The sequence below is a fragment of the Lipotes vexillifer genome, unplaced genomic scaffold (genome assembly GCF_000442215.2).
Source record: "Lipotes vexillifer unplaced genomic scaffold, Lipotes_vexillifer_v1.1 scaffold71, whole genome shotgun sequence".
In the NCBI taxonomy this organism is placed as follows: Eukaryota; Metazoa; Chordata; class Mammalia; order Artiodactyla; family Lipotidae; genus Lipotes; species Lipotes vexillifer.
In genome coordinates this window covers 4,224,258-4,238,335 of record NW_006793703.1, presented here as the reverse complement: position 1 = coordinate 4,238,335, position 14,078 = coordinate 4,224,258, and the positions used below count along the sequence as shown (strand labels likewise).

General features: G+C 45.0%; 1 protein-coding gene and 1 non-coding gene across 2 annotated transcripts in view; one reads left to right on the top strand and one right to left on the bottom strand.

Moving 5' to 3' along the window:
- CREB3L2 (cAMP responsive element binding protein 3 like 2) overlaps positions 1-14,078 on the top strand; it is a 118,800-nt gene that overhangs the window by 81,478 nt on the left and 23,244 nt on the right. The window contains exons 3-4 of the mRNA XM_007466595.1: positions 7,370-7,545; positions 9,186-9,273. Of these exons, the coding sequence (XP_007466657.1) occupies positions 7,370-7,545; positions 9,186-9,273 (264 nt within the window). The remainder of the gene's footprint in view (positions 1-7,369; positions 7,546-9,185; positions 9,274-14,078) is intronic.
- Positions 8,857-8,928, bottom strand: TRNAE-UUC (transfer RNA glutamic acid (anticodon UUC)). The gene has a single exon. It is a non-coding gene; the product is annotated as a tRNA-Glu (tRNA).

The following is a 14,078-nucleotide window of genomic DNA, read 5'->3' as shown; positions in this document are numbered from 1 at the left end:
GGGAAAGAGGTTCTGTAAGCACAAGCACAGAAGGCATGGAGTGAGGGAGGTGTACGAGAGAAATCGCATCAATCACAGAAACCTGTGTAAATACGTGAAGACATTTAGAACGGTGCCTGGCACACAGTGAGCTCTCAGAACATTTTAGCTGTTATTTGCTGGTGTTAAACTGGAATTCTTAACCTCAGGAACACTGGATTAGGAGTCCATATAAACGAAGGTGAGAAGTATAGAAAGAACCAATATTGTACCTTTTGTAGCGGCTAATTATGGGCTCAAAATAACATTAATTGAAGAATGCTCACTTTTGGCTAGAGATCTGTTTCATCATTGATCTCTTGCAAAGCAGTATGCTAGAGGGGCCAGGAGCAGGGCTGTGGATCTGGTTTGCCTGGGTGTGGATCCCAGGTTGGCCGTATACCAGCTGGGTAACGTAGGGGGAAGGAGTTAATAATCTCTTAGTGTCCTTGTCTATAAAATGAGGGTAATCATAGTACATGCCTTCCAGGGTCATTCTTAGGATTAAATTAATTAATATATATCTAAAGCACTTGGAATAATGCTTAGCACATAGTAAACACTCACAGTTCAGTGTTTGCTATTTTTACTATTTTCAACACTTCTTCATGCCATTCACCACTGCAGGTGATTTCAGGGTCCAGGCACTCAGGGAGGGGACTCTGGGCAGGCAGGCACCTACCTTCTGTCTGAACATGCAGTGGGCTACAGCTTAATATGATTCTGACATATTCAACTGCTTCCCTGCCCCTCTCCCAGCCTCCAGAACCCAGGCTTAGCATTTTTCTTTAAGAGATGTTTACATCAAAAATCGGCCAAGATTTGCCAGCTCCTTTGGAACTTTTCAAAGGGCAAACACAGTTATCAAATGCTGAAGGATTTAGATGAGGCATACTTCTTTAATTTACAAAAATTTCCTTTTTACTTTAGACATATTATATAAATAGCTAATGGGTACATATATGTGTATATCATGTAAGTGGTGTTTGTCCTATGTGATTTCTCTTTTCAAAAGTACACAGACACACCATATATATATGAGTGTATGTGTATATATATATATATATATAAAACAAACACACATATATAAATATATATATGAATGTATGTGTATATATATATAAAACACACACACATATATAAGACATATTTATAAAGATACTACCTACTCCCAATTTAGAGTTTAATCTCTTTTTTCCCCTTCCCAGGAATCAGTATCTATTCAGTGCCATTATTTACGCAGCACATATGGAAATGATTGAGGACCTGCATTTTGGTGTTGCCTCTATGCTGGTTTTGGTTTGTGGGGTTTTTAGCTGCTATCTTGGTAATCTCAGCATCTAGCCCCATTGCTCATAGCTGCTCCATTTCATCCTTGGATATGAAGGACTCATCGCCATGAGACAGTGGCTTGTTTTTATTTTCTTGCTGACAGCTAAGTGGTGATGCCGAGGAAATTTGCCAGTCGAGTTTGACCTTTGATAGGGAGCTGTTTATTTTATTTCATTTTTTATTTTTTTATAAAGTTATTTTATTTACTTTTGGCTGTGTTGGGTCTTTGTTGCTGTGCACGGGCTTTCTCTAGTTGCGGCGAGCCAGCGCTACTCTTTATTGCAGCGCGCGCTTCTCGTTGCAGTGGCCTCTCCTGCTGCGGAGCACGGGCTCTATATGCACGGGCTTCAGGAGTTGTGACACGCGGGCTCAGCAGTTGTGGCTCGCGGGCCCTAGAGCGCAGGCTCCGTAGCTGTGGCGCATGGGCCTAGTTGTTCCATGGCATGTGGGATCCTCCCGGACCAGGGCTCCAACCCACGTTCCCTGCATTGGCAGGTGGACTCTTAACCACTGCGCCACCAGGGAAGCCCAGGGAGCTGTTTAAATAAAATCAGATGATACGCTGGTTGTGCTTCTTACTCCACACAATGCACTACTGACCTTATTGGGTGATGTTTTCCTTCTGAAATGAAACTTAAAAGGCATATAGACAAAATTTACAAAATAAACAATTTTCACTCACTATCTGAGCTTCAAGTATTAGAAATTGGACAGTATGTAGAGTGTATACTGAACCTTGTTTTTGTAGTTTTATCAATAACTCAACCATCTAAGTTCTAAGCCATAGTGCTCTGCTGATCTTTTGCCAATGAAATAAAACTACAAAAAGAAGGTCACATAGAAAAATTGTAATACATATTCTGCTGGTTCCCTTTCCCTTTATCCTTTGTTAACCCCCTACCTCACAGGTTACATTTGTCATTTTGTTTTCTCCAATTTGATCCACTGAGGGACAGAGTATAAGTCAATACCTAGTAGTTCAGAATGAAAGCTTTTTTCTCTAATTTCAACCACCACTGGAGTGTTCTCACCAAACTTCTTACTGGCTAACTTTCTTCAACTGAAATCATTTATTTTATTATATAATTGGTAGATCAAGTCAGTCAATCTACAAATATTTATTGATATGGTTCACAGTTGGTGGTTTAGAGGAATTATTATGGGAACAAGGTGTAACTATTTGTTGCCATAGGTTCTGATGTAATGGATTTAATTTCTTGTATATACATGCAGCTGTATTGTATCAGCCAGCTGTATTCCTGCATAACAAATCACCACTAAACTCATTAGCTTTGACAACAATCATTTGTTATTAGAGTTCACATGTCTGTGCCTTGGCTGGAGGTTGGCTGATTTAGGCGTGGAGGGTCAGGGGCAGCTGGGTGATTTTGCTGATTTCAGCTAGATTCACTCACACGTCTAAGGCTGAGAGTTAGCTGATCTTGGCCAGGCTCATCTGGGAGCAACTCTGATTTATGTGTCTATCCTCCTTCTGGGATCAGTAGATTGTCCTGGCACATCCTTCTCATAAGTGTGATGGCAAAGGTACAAGTGTGTAAGTTCAGTTGTACAAGTGCATTTCAAGACTTTACTTGTGTTACAAAGCTAACATCCTTTTGACCAAAGCCAGTCATGTGGCCAATCCCAGGGTAGGGATTAGTCCCCAGTGGGAGGGCACTGCAAAATTACATGGCAAAGGGCAGGGATAGAGGGACAAATGAAGAACTGGAGCCAGTTATGCAATTTATAACATATATTAAGGTACTCATTGACCCTTATTAAGTCAAGGGACTCTAAATGGGCCACTTGACCCACTAAGGCTTCTATCTAATAATTACCATCATAAAATATGAAGCAGAGCAGGCAGAAGCAGGCCATGTCCATGTGTGATCATCCAGGGACAATATATTCCCAGTATAGGAAATTTAGAAATAGTATGAAACAAGAGAAAAAAAAAAGTCACTCATGTTCTGAATTATTCTCTAGAGATATTTTTACTATTTTGACATATTTCCTTTCAGTCTTTATTTCCTATCAGTTTCTTCGTTAATAGTACATAAATTTATATTCAGGTTTTTTCCTTAATATTCTATCATAATTCTTTGCCTTGTTATTAAAAAGGGTTTAAACATGTAACATTACTGGCTGCATAATATTTCCATAGTATGGACGTACCCTAATTCATTCACTTTGCCCTTCCTTTTTACTCTTTTGGTTACTTTCAGTGTTTTGTGATTATAAATAATGCTGCAGTGAGCATATTTGTGCACACATCTTTTTTTTTTTTTTTTTTTAGCGGTACGCGGGCCTCTCACTGTTGTGGCCTCTCCCATTGCGGAGCACAGGCTCTGGACGCGCAGGCTCAGCAGCCATGGCTCACGGGCCCAGCCGCTCCACAGCACGTGGGATCTTCCCAGACCAGGGCACGAACCCGTGTCCCCTGCATCGGCAGGCAGACTCTCAACCACTGCGCCACCAGGGAAGCCCTGTGCACACAGCTTTTTAAAAAAAATTATTTATTTATTTTATTTTATTTTTGGCCGCATTGGGTCTTAGTTGCAGCACACAGGCTTTTTGTTGTGGCACAGGGCTTCTCTCTAGTTCTGGCACACAGGCTCCAGGACACGTGGGCTCTGTAGTTGTGGTGCGCAGGTTCCCGAGTGCGTGGGCTCTGTAGTTTGTGGCACACAGGCTCTCTAATCGAGGCATGCAAGATAAGTAGTTGTGGCGTGCTGGCTTAGTTGCCTCACGGCACGTGGGATCTTATTTCCCTGACCAGGAATTGAACCCACATCCCCTGCATTGTAAGGCAGATTCTTTACCACTGGACCACCAGGGAAGTCCCTGTGCACACATCTTTATCTACATGTTTAGTTGTTTCTTTAATGGATCGGGAGATCTGGGTTCTGCCACATATTTGCTGTGTGATTTAGACCTGCATGTTAGTTTCCTCATCTGTAAAAACACATATCTGAGGTTGATGGCCTTAAACTTCTTTCTAATTCAGAAAACATCTTTCAAGGTAGAGTAATAAATTGCTGTACTGAAAGGGAAGCATGAAGGCAGCACCAGTGGTTTGTCCCCAAAAGGCTCAGGGGAGGAGAGGCAGCTTCCTTGGGCTTTTCTCTTGGAAGAGTTCAGGGGAAGTTTTGTTTCATAGTTCACATATCATTATTTGTCCTTCAGTCTCCATCTCTGATAGAGCAAAGATTATATAAAAAATTTTAAAATAGGGGTGTAGGACAGTGAGCATTAAGAATATAAACTATCTTGGGCTTCCCTGGTGGCGCAGTGGTTGAGAGTCCGCCTGCCGTGTAGGGGACACGGGTTCGAGCCCTGGTCCAGGAAGATCCCACATGCCACACAGCAACTATGCCCGTGTGCCACAACTACTGAGCCTGCGCTCTAGAGCCCGTGAGCCACAACTACTGAGCCCACACACCACAACTGCTGATGCCCACACACCTAGAGACCATGTTCCTCAACAAGAGAAGCTGGGCCCGTGAGCCATGGCCGCTGAGCCTGCGCGTCCGGAGCCTGTGCTCCGCAACGGGAGAGGCCACAGCAGTGAGAGGCCCGCGTACCGCAAAAACAAACAAACAAACAAACAAAAAACAAAAAAAAAGAATATAGACTATCTTGACCTATTTTATGAATGTGTGTGCTTTGAGAATGGCTTAGCCAGATTGGAAGAACTAATTTCATTACCTGTCTCTATTTTGCTTGTAATTTTGTATTTGCTTTTTGTATTTATTTTTACCTATTGTGCCTTGTGAATTATGTTTCATCATAGTAATTGTAACCACACAGCCATGGGATCTGGCCTTATCTCACCATTCCCTGGTAATTGCATGTGACCTTTTCCTCAGGGATGCCTCCTTAACTGTTAATTTTAATATGTACTGAGACTATATTTCATCTTACTGTCTCTCTTCCCATCTCTGCTAGGGGTAAATATTGCTCAGTGTGGACAGGCTCTAAGTGTTGACAAGGCATAGGTATGAACACATCATTGCTGAGTGGAGAAAATGTGATCTGTGCTCTCTCTATCTCTCCAGCCCCTCCCCACATCTGTCCTAAGCGTGTCTTCCTTACAGGTGGCAGAGACCTCATGCCTAAGCTCATTCTGGGAGTGGCGTTAGGTACTTCGTTTGGTTCCTCACCCAGTTGCTTCCGCAAGCTGAGCTAGGGGGCCCATCTGCCCAGCAGGGTTCTGCATCAAGTACAGTGCGGTCTCCATCCTCTGGCTGCTTTCAAAAGGACCTTTGTTACCTGCCCCTCCCGCTCGGCCAGGATGTGGCGCACACCCCGGGAATGATGGAAATCCTCCATCACCCCATAGCACTCAGCAGCTCCATAGAACCAGCTCTAAAAGCAAACACCTTCAACCAACCTAAGTCTTGCCTGTCTTTATTTGACCTCAGGAAATAAATTGGGGCTGGAATAATTAATTGAGTCAATTAGAAATTGGATTTGGGGGAAAATTATTTTCCATGGTGCGTGTGAATCTAACCTTTCCCTGTGTTTGAAGGAAGTTGCTTATGAAATACAACCTTCCCTGGTAGTGCAGTGGTCGAGAGTCCACCTGCCGATGCAGGGGACCACGGGTTCGTGCTCCGGTCCGGGAAGATCCCACATGCTGCGGAGCGGCTGGGCCCGTGAGCCATGGCTGCTGAGCCTGCACGTCCGGAGCCTGTGCTCCTCAGCGGGAGAGGCCACAATGGTGAGAGGCCTGCATACCGGGAAAAAAAAAAAGAAATAACAACCTTAACAATTGCGAACTTTAGTTTTTAGCTTCCGTGCGCACTCTTCCACTGCCCTCTTGAGAGTTCTGAATGATGTTCATGTACCTTTTCATAAGAAAAGTTGAGCCCAATTCTTGAGTGTAAAATAATTCCTAATGTGAATGACTTTGCTCCCCTGGACAGTAATAGTTCACGAAGTACCTGGCGTGTGTGTGTGTGTGTTTAAACATTTTCATAAAGCAAGGAAGCATATCTTTGCTTTATTTTAGTCTCACTTTAGTAAAACTGGTAACAGGTGAGGAATGCTGACTTTGGGAATCTCTGACTTGTTTCCCCTTGTTCTGCACCTGTCTGCAGCCTTCTTGCTGTTGTTCCCTTTCCTGCCCTCCTCCCTCCTTTCCCAGGGCTATGCTGAGGTACCTGCTCTGATGTAACTTGGTAAGAAATGCAGGGTACCATGCACGCTCCCAGGAGAATGTCATTGAGTGATGGAGGTGCTTCTGTCTGTTCGGTGCTGTTGCTTTGTTGTGATCCCCAGGCCTGTGATTGTCACGAAAGCCAGAGGCAAGCCAAGACCAGACTTGACAAGATGCCGCCCTTTCCTCTGGATGAGCATTTCATCCATTTCAGCAAGGGGCAGATGTCTGTTACAAACTCTGAAGTTTCCTAGAGGGCTAAGTAAAATTCTAGAAGTCTAGGTCAGGTGTAAGGCATAAGCGGCGTTGTAGAGAAGCAGACTAGGACCAGTGATGGGGAGGGAGAAGAAAAAGAAGAAAACAAATAACCATCCACTGCAGAGAAGAACAGAGATCTGTCTGCAGTCCTGTCTCCTGAGACCCTGGTTGTCAACCATTCGCTTCTTTCCTTCTTATTTTTAAATGCATTTCTTTCTTTCTTTCATTCATTAATCGGTTTGAAAACCAAAAAGTATAAAACACTACACACTGAAATTCTCTCTCCTATCCTATTCCCCATCCACCTAGTCTCCTTCCTGCTCTGCCCGGAGAGCCTAGTTTCTTTCTTTTATATGTATCCTTCCAGAGTTGCTTTAGGCATCCTTACACTCAAGTGAATGCAAGTATAGATTCTCACTTTGCCATTCATTTCTTCATCCATTTATCTCCTCTCTCACATCCTCATTTTATTTCCTTTTATTCTACCCACAATAATTCTTTGTTGGAGCTTCTTTTTGAGGAGAAAGGTCAGTGCCATTTGTTTTACTTATACCTGATGCCCTGAACAGATTCACATGTGTGCTTATCTTTTTCCCACAGATGAAGTGGAGAGTGAGAAATGGTACCTGTCTACAGACTTTCCATCAACAACCATCAAGACAGAGCCAATCACGGATGAGCCAGCCTCAGGACTAGTTCCGTCTGTCACTCTGACCATCACTGCCATCTCTACCCCTTTTGAAAAGGAGGAACCCCCTCTGGAAATGAACGCTGGGGTATACTCATTTTTCCTCCATATAAACAGATTGGATCAAAAGATACAGATCCTCATTCTCCAATAAGGCACTTAATCTTTTTGGAGCTAGTGGTTGTATATGTTTAAAGATATATAACTATATATGTATGTATGTATGTAAAAATGTATTTATGTATATATCTAGGATATGTTGATTTGGTGTCAGCATTGCTTGTAACACTTCCTTTAAAGGCATTTCCAGAAAAATTGGTAGCAAGTCTCATTTCATTTTTTCTATGATTGCTATTACAAAATTTTAAAAATACATAGATATCCATGGGGAAAAAAAATTCTCCCTGGAACTGATTTTTAAGCTGGTGGAAAGGGAGTGGTTATGATGATGATGCGATCCATGGCTTTCTGTGCCGTGGCAATAGGGAGTGCTAGTTCCTGTGTAATACTTTACTTTCCTAGTGTAGTGCTCAGTTGCCCTGACTTAATTCAGGGATCTCCCAACTACCAATTCCTAATGTATTCCCCATGGAAAACATAAGAAATATGGAATTTCTTCCTTGCTCAGTTCCACACCTATGGCAAGTAGGATTTAGTTTTACTCCACCTTCTCTTTGGGTATTTCAGTGTCTGGTGATGGACCAGTCATACTTGTACATCTTCTTCCAGATATTGGAATCCAGTCCTAACTTTCCTTAAGTTCAAAGTCACAGGTTATAAACAATGACTCCGCTGACGGTCTTTAAGTCAGATCTTCTCTGAGCAAGGTATAGTGGTCCACCTGTTCAGGAAAAGGTAACACAGCAGTGGTGGGGCCACTAAGACTTTGCTGAGTACTCACTCCTGTGCTCTTTACCTTCCATCCGTGTGGAAGATGAGGGATTGTGGACAGAGCACCTCTGCACTGCCCTCTAGAATTCCCTTCTCAATAGCTACCTGAGTCTGTTAATCGGACTAGGCTTCTGGAGTCTGTATTAGTCTCCTTGCTCCATGAGATTTTAGTTCAGTTCATGTTCAAGCATGTCACTAAGAAAGGGCAGGGTCATGGCCTTGCTCCCCATGCACGGGCCAGATACCTTTCCTCCTTCCCGTACTCAGTGTTTCATGGTTAGTTGCTGTCAGTTGTCAGGAACCTGGAGAGAATGGATGCAGCTGGGTTCACACAGTTCCTACCGCAGGACACACTGCTGGAGGCCATGACCCTTAAAAATGTACCAGACTATTTTGTGATAAAAGGCCTTTATAGTCCATAAAAACAATAGAAAGAAAGCACTAATAAGTGAGCCCTGGATTTCTTTCTTTTTTTTTTGGCTGCACCATGAGGCTTGCGGGATCTCAGTTCCCCAGCCAGGGATTGAACCCAGGCCACAGCAGTGAAAGTGCTGAGTCCTAACCACTGGACCACCAGGGAACTCCCGAGCCCTGGGTTCTTAATTTTAGAATTCTGAGGGTTCCGTCACCTGTACTGCCAGGTCTGGCAATGAGGGAAATGTTAAGGACTAAAACACCTCCCTGTCCAAGAAACAGCCTGCACTCAGCCGGGCCTCACCAGCCCCAGTGAAGCAGGGCTGCCCTGGGAGGAAGACACAGATGACAAATAACTCCCCGGGGTGTTTCTTCAGGTTTGATATTGGTTTTTAAAAACTGTGTTTGAAATTCTTCCTTTAGGTTGATTCCTCGTGCCAGACAGTTATTCCTAAGATTAAGCTGGAGCCTCATGAAGTGGATCAGTTCCTAAACTTCTCTCCTAAGGAAGGTCTGTCCACTCTCTCCTTTGGGTTAACAGATGTGGGTGCACCGTCTAAAGAGATGGGGAATGTGCGAGACAGTGCTGGGCTTGATTGTACCAAAGGCAGAACTTGCTTTATGAAATAGCTCTGTTCTTGATTGTAAATACAAACTTTGAAAGCTAAGTTTTTCCAGCTAAATCTTTAACTTTTACTCCTAGGGAGGGTGACTTTTCAGCATGTTCGTAGACTGCTGTGACTTGGGTGCTGACAAGGGGACGAGGGAACCGCTGCCCTCCAGCCATCGTGTGGATAAAACCCAGCTCCCTGTCCTGGAGTGATGATCAGTAGAGGCAAATAGGCACATATCCACAAAGGCACCTGGCCTACTTGCAACAAACAATTCTAGTTTAAACCCTTTGTGAAGTGAATTCACGGTTTATCTGTCTGACCAATTCAATGTTTTTAAATGTTGATTTCAGATGACAGTTTTTGCAAGGAGCCTCCTTTGTTCCTGCATCCTATTGGGCTTCTTGCCATCCATTTAGAATTAAGTAATGTCACACTTGGGGTTATCACACTTTCACTTTCTTCTTTCTCTGTGTCAATCTTTTTCTCGTCCCGTGTGAAGCCCATAGTCAGGAATCCTGAACGTAGACCCCTAAGTCTCACGGAGTCTAGAAAGCTCTCTCGGCATTTTTTTATTCTTTTCTTTCTTTTTTTTTTGGCTGCGTTGGGTCTTCGTTGCTGTGCACAGGCTTCAGGAGTTGCAGCGAGCGGGGGCTACTCTTTGTTGCGGTGCGCGGGCTTCTCATTGCAGTGGCTTCTCTTGCTGGGGAGCACGGGCTCTAGAAGCGCGGGCTTAAGCAGTTGTGGAACTTGGGCTCAGTAGTTGTGGTGCACAGGCTTAGTTGCTCCGTGGCATGTGGGATCTTCCCGGACCAGGGCTTGAACCCGTGTCCCCTGCATTGGCAGGTGGATTCTTAACCACTGTGCCACCAGGGAAGTGCCTCTCAGCCTTTTAAATTGAGTTACTTTGCACAGATCCTGCTCTTAATTCTGTGCTTTCAGACACGCAATCCTCTCCCTTTTTTTGGGGGGGGGGTATGCGGACCTCTCACTGTTGTGGCCTTTCCCGTTGCGGAGCACAGGCTCTGGATGCGCAGGCTCAGCAGCCATGGCTCACGGGCCCAGCTGCTCCACGGCATGTGGGATCTTCCCGAACCGGGGCACGAACCCATGTCCCCTGCATTGGCAGGCGGACTCTCAACCTTTTTTAAATTTATATTAATTTATTTTTTTTTTGCGCTACGTGGACCTCTCACTGTTGTGGCCTCTCCCGTTGCGGAGCACAGGCTCCGGACGCGCAGGCTCAGCAGCCATGGCTCACGGGCCCAGCAGCTCCGCGGCATATGGGATCCTCCCAGACCGGGGCACGAACTCGTGTCCCCTGCATCGGCAGGCGGACTCCCAACCACTGCGCCACCAGGGAAGCCCCCCTCCCTTTTTATTTATACTTTTGGCACAAGGTTAGAAGGGTAGCTCGTTGGTGTGGTCGACAAATAGGAAATTAGTATATGCACTTGTCATGGGAAGGGTGTCCGTGCTACGGTGTAGATGTAATGTGCAGATGTTACATAGTAGCAGTGCTCAGGGAAACAAAGTCTACCTTCATTCCACCAGACACATACTCAGGACTTGATCTGTGACAACTTAATCAAGGTTGGCATTTACCCTTTATCATCAGTAAAGAAAGTATTCTGTTTTTAAAATTAGAAATACTGACTAAAATCCATATTGAGACAGTATTTCTTTTCACTGAGTGATATACGTTTTAGTGCCTTTCAGCTTTATATACTGCTCCAAAGTAATTCCTTTCATTTTTGTGACACCGGTTACAACTATCACATGCATCTTGCTTTCCTAATCTATGTTGCAATATGCTTCAGAAAATGTCACAACTGTACCAGTGAATCCCCTAGTGGCTTTGGAATCTGGGATCACTGGAGGAGAAACATTTCAAGGGTAAAGTAAATGGCCGTCCTTCCTCATTATCCTAGATGTACAGAGAGGAGGAAATTAAATATCCTTGAATGCAACAGGGCTTCTAGGCAAAATAGCCGGTTGTCCCCAGCCCTGTCAGTAAGTAATCCAAGAGCAACATTTCAAGTGATATTTAGAAATCTGATACCGAGGCACCTGTGGCCAGGGCAGTAGCTCTTAGTAAGTAAGTAAGAGGAGATTCGAGTTTGCTTCACTTTTCCTGCCATGCCATTTTCATTTTTTGTGGAGCGCCTTCTGCTTGGAAAGGAGAAAGGTATTAGAATAATTAGGGCTGTGCCTAGTGAAAGGGACACGTGAGCTCTGGTATTCTTGGTTAGTTCTCCAGACTAACCGCTCAGCACGGCAGACAGCGGGAGCCCCTGTTAGGTTTGGCCACTTCTGGGTTTTGTTTTGTTTTGGTTTTGGTTTGCTTGTTTGTTTGTTTACCATGGTTAAAAGATAAGCATTGTTAAAAGATAAACTCTAAAAAATTAAAAATTTTAAGAGCTTATTTGAGCAAAAATTAATTACATTCTGCAGCACCAAACCAGTTACAAGTTTCCACTGACAGGAGCTGGGGGCAGACTTTTATAAAGAAAAGGTGGAAGCAAAGTAAGGAAATTTTTTTTTTTTTTCTTGCGTTATGCGGGCCTCTCACTGTTGTGGCCTCTCCCATTTGCGGAGCACAGGCTCCGGACGCGCAGGCTCAGCGGCCATGGCTCACGGGCCCAGCCGCTCCGCGGCATGTGGGATCCTCCCGAAACGGGGCACGAACCCGCGTCTCCTGCATCGGCAGGCGGACTCTCAAGCACTACGCCACCAGGGAAGCCCGGAAATTTTTTTTTTAATTAAAGTTTTTATTTTATTTTTGGCTGTGTTGGGTCTTCTTTGTTGCACGCGGGCTTTCTGTAGTTGCAGTGAGCAGGGGCTACTCTTCGTTGCTGCGCAGGCTTCTCTCTGTGGTGGCTTCTCGTTGCAGAGCATGGGTTCTAGGCGCACAGGCTTCAGTAGTTGTGGCACACGGGCTCAGTAGTTGTGGCTCACGGCTCTAGAGCGCAGGCTCAGTAGTTGTGGCGCATGGGCTTAGTTGCTCTGTGGCATGTGGGATCTTCCTGGACCAGGGCTTGAAGCCGTGTCCCCTGCATTGGCAGGCGGATTCTTAACCACTGCACCACCAGGAAAGGCCAAAGTAAGGAAATTATTGATTGGATATAACTTAAAGCCAAGTTGGCTGTTTGTGACCTGTTGTCCTAGGTTTCAGTCTGGTAACCTTGAAGCATTTAGAGGCTTAGATTTTGGTTTGCCTATGTAGGGCCACCAGAGCACTGGAGCCACCCCAGTCTGATGGCTTCCTTGCTTAATTCATCTGACACCACAGAGTGCCATAGGTTGTCATGGCATTGGGAAAAACTTGGTTAACACGCTTGGGACTCCTTCCTAGGTGAGCACATAAGTTTAAGGCGCATACCTACCCTCCTTAGCTGCCTGGAAGTGGTGGCAGAGAATTGGCAGTGGAGATGCATAGGATTGTTTTAGAATATTCTTTAGCTTTAAGAGTGCCCATGCACTCTAAAAAACCAGGGAGCTCTTGGGCAGAGAAGCATCTAGTGAAAAGCAGTATGTTAGAAAGAGAAAAGAGATGGGTTAGAGAAAGAGAGAGAGAGAACGAAAGTGTGCTGTGAATGGGAGTGGGCGCGGGGCGTGGCAGAGAGAGACACATCACTTGTGGTTACCTAGGATATTCAGGTGTCTCAGTGGGCGAGAGAGCTGTCTGGTTGCAGCTTGTCACCTCCAAAGGCAGCTGTGGGGGGATCCTTTCTCTTAGGTGAGTAGCTGTGTGTCAGAAAGTCTCTTCCCATTCACAATACATCAGGCAGGAGACCGTGGCCTTTCCATGGCCCCGAGCTGTTCTCTGCCGAGGAAGGCCAGGTGTGTATGAGGCCTCCAGTCTCCTTGCCCAGTTCAGAGCCGCTGCACTCAGGGCTCTGTTGTCCTGGGGGCTCCAGGAGGGGTGTGGAGTGAAAGGTTTACCCAAGGTCATGTTCCTTGGCTCAGTAACAGCAGCTGGCTTTCAAGGTATTTCAGTACAACGTGAAGATTTGCAGGTCAGAAAACGAGTGAGACCCCAAAGCTCATTTGTCAGGTTGAACTCCAGAGTGGATTCCTCCCTCGGGAACCCATCCCTCCTGCCCTGGAGATGCAAGATTGACACCGGCTAAGGCTCAAAGGCCCCGGCAGAGTGTGTGGGTGTCTCCCTGAGGAGAGGCGAAGGATGCTTAGATGCTGGAGGACTTTGTGGGAGACACCCCTCCCCAATTTGTCCTCCAATGCCTACCTGTCTATCCACAGATGGATTGGGTATTATCTGAATCAAGAATGCCTGGCATCTGGCCTGTGGGCCCTACCATGCACATTCCTCCAGAAACAAATGAGCTTTTCTCTAACACTCATGGGCTCCCTGCTTTTGCTATTAAAAAAAAAAAAAAAAAAGATCCTAATACATTAACATGGTTTACAAGTCAAACTATGGAAACTATATGAAATGAATAGAGGGAAGGTTATGCCAGCACCGTCCCTACTTACTGTAATTTCCCCCGCCCCCATTACGTCATAATTTTATTAGTTTCTTATATACCTTCCAGAGTTTCTTTACGAAGATACGAGCAAATGGGGGTCTGTATTCTCTTTCTCTCCTTTTTCATACAAAAGGAGGGCTACTTTATACACTGTTCTGCACCTTGATTTATTCCCCTCCTCTATAGGCTGAGACCAGCAGACAATAACGTCACAT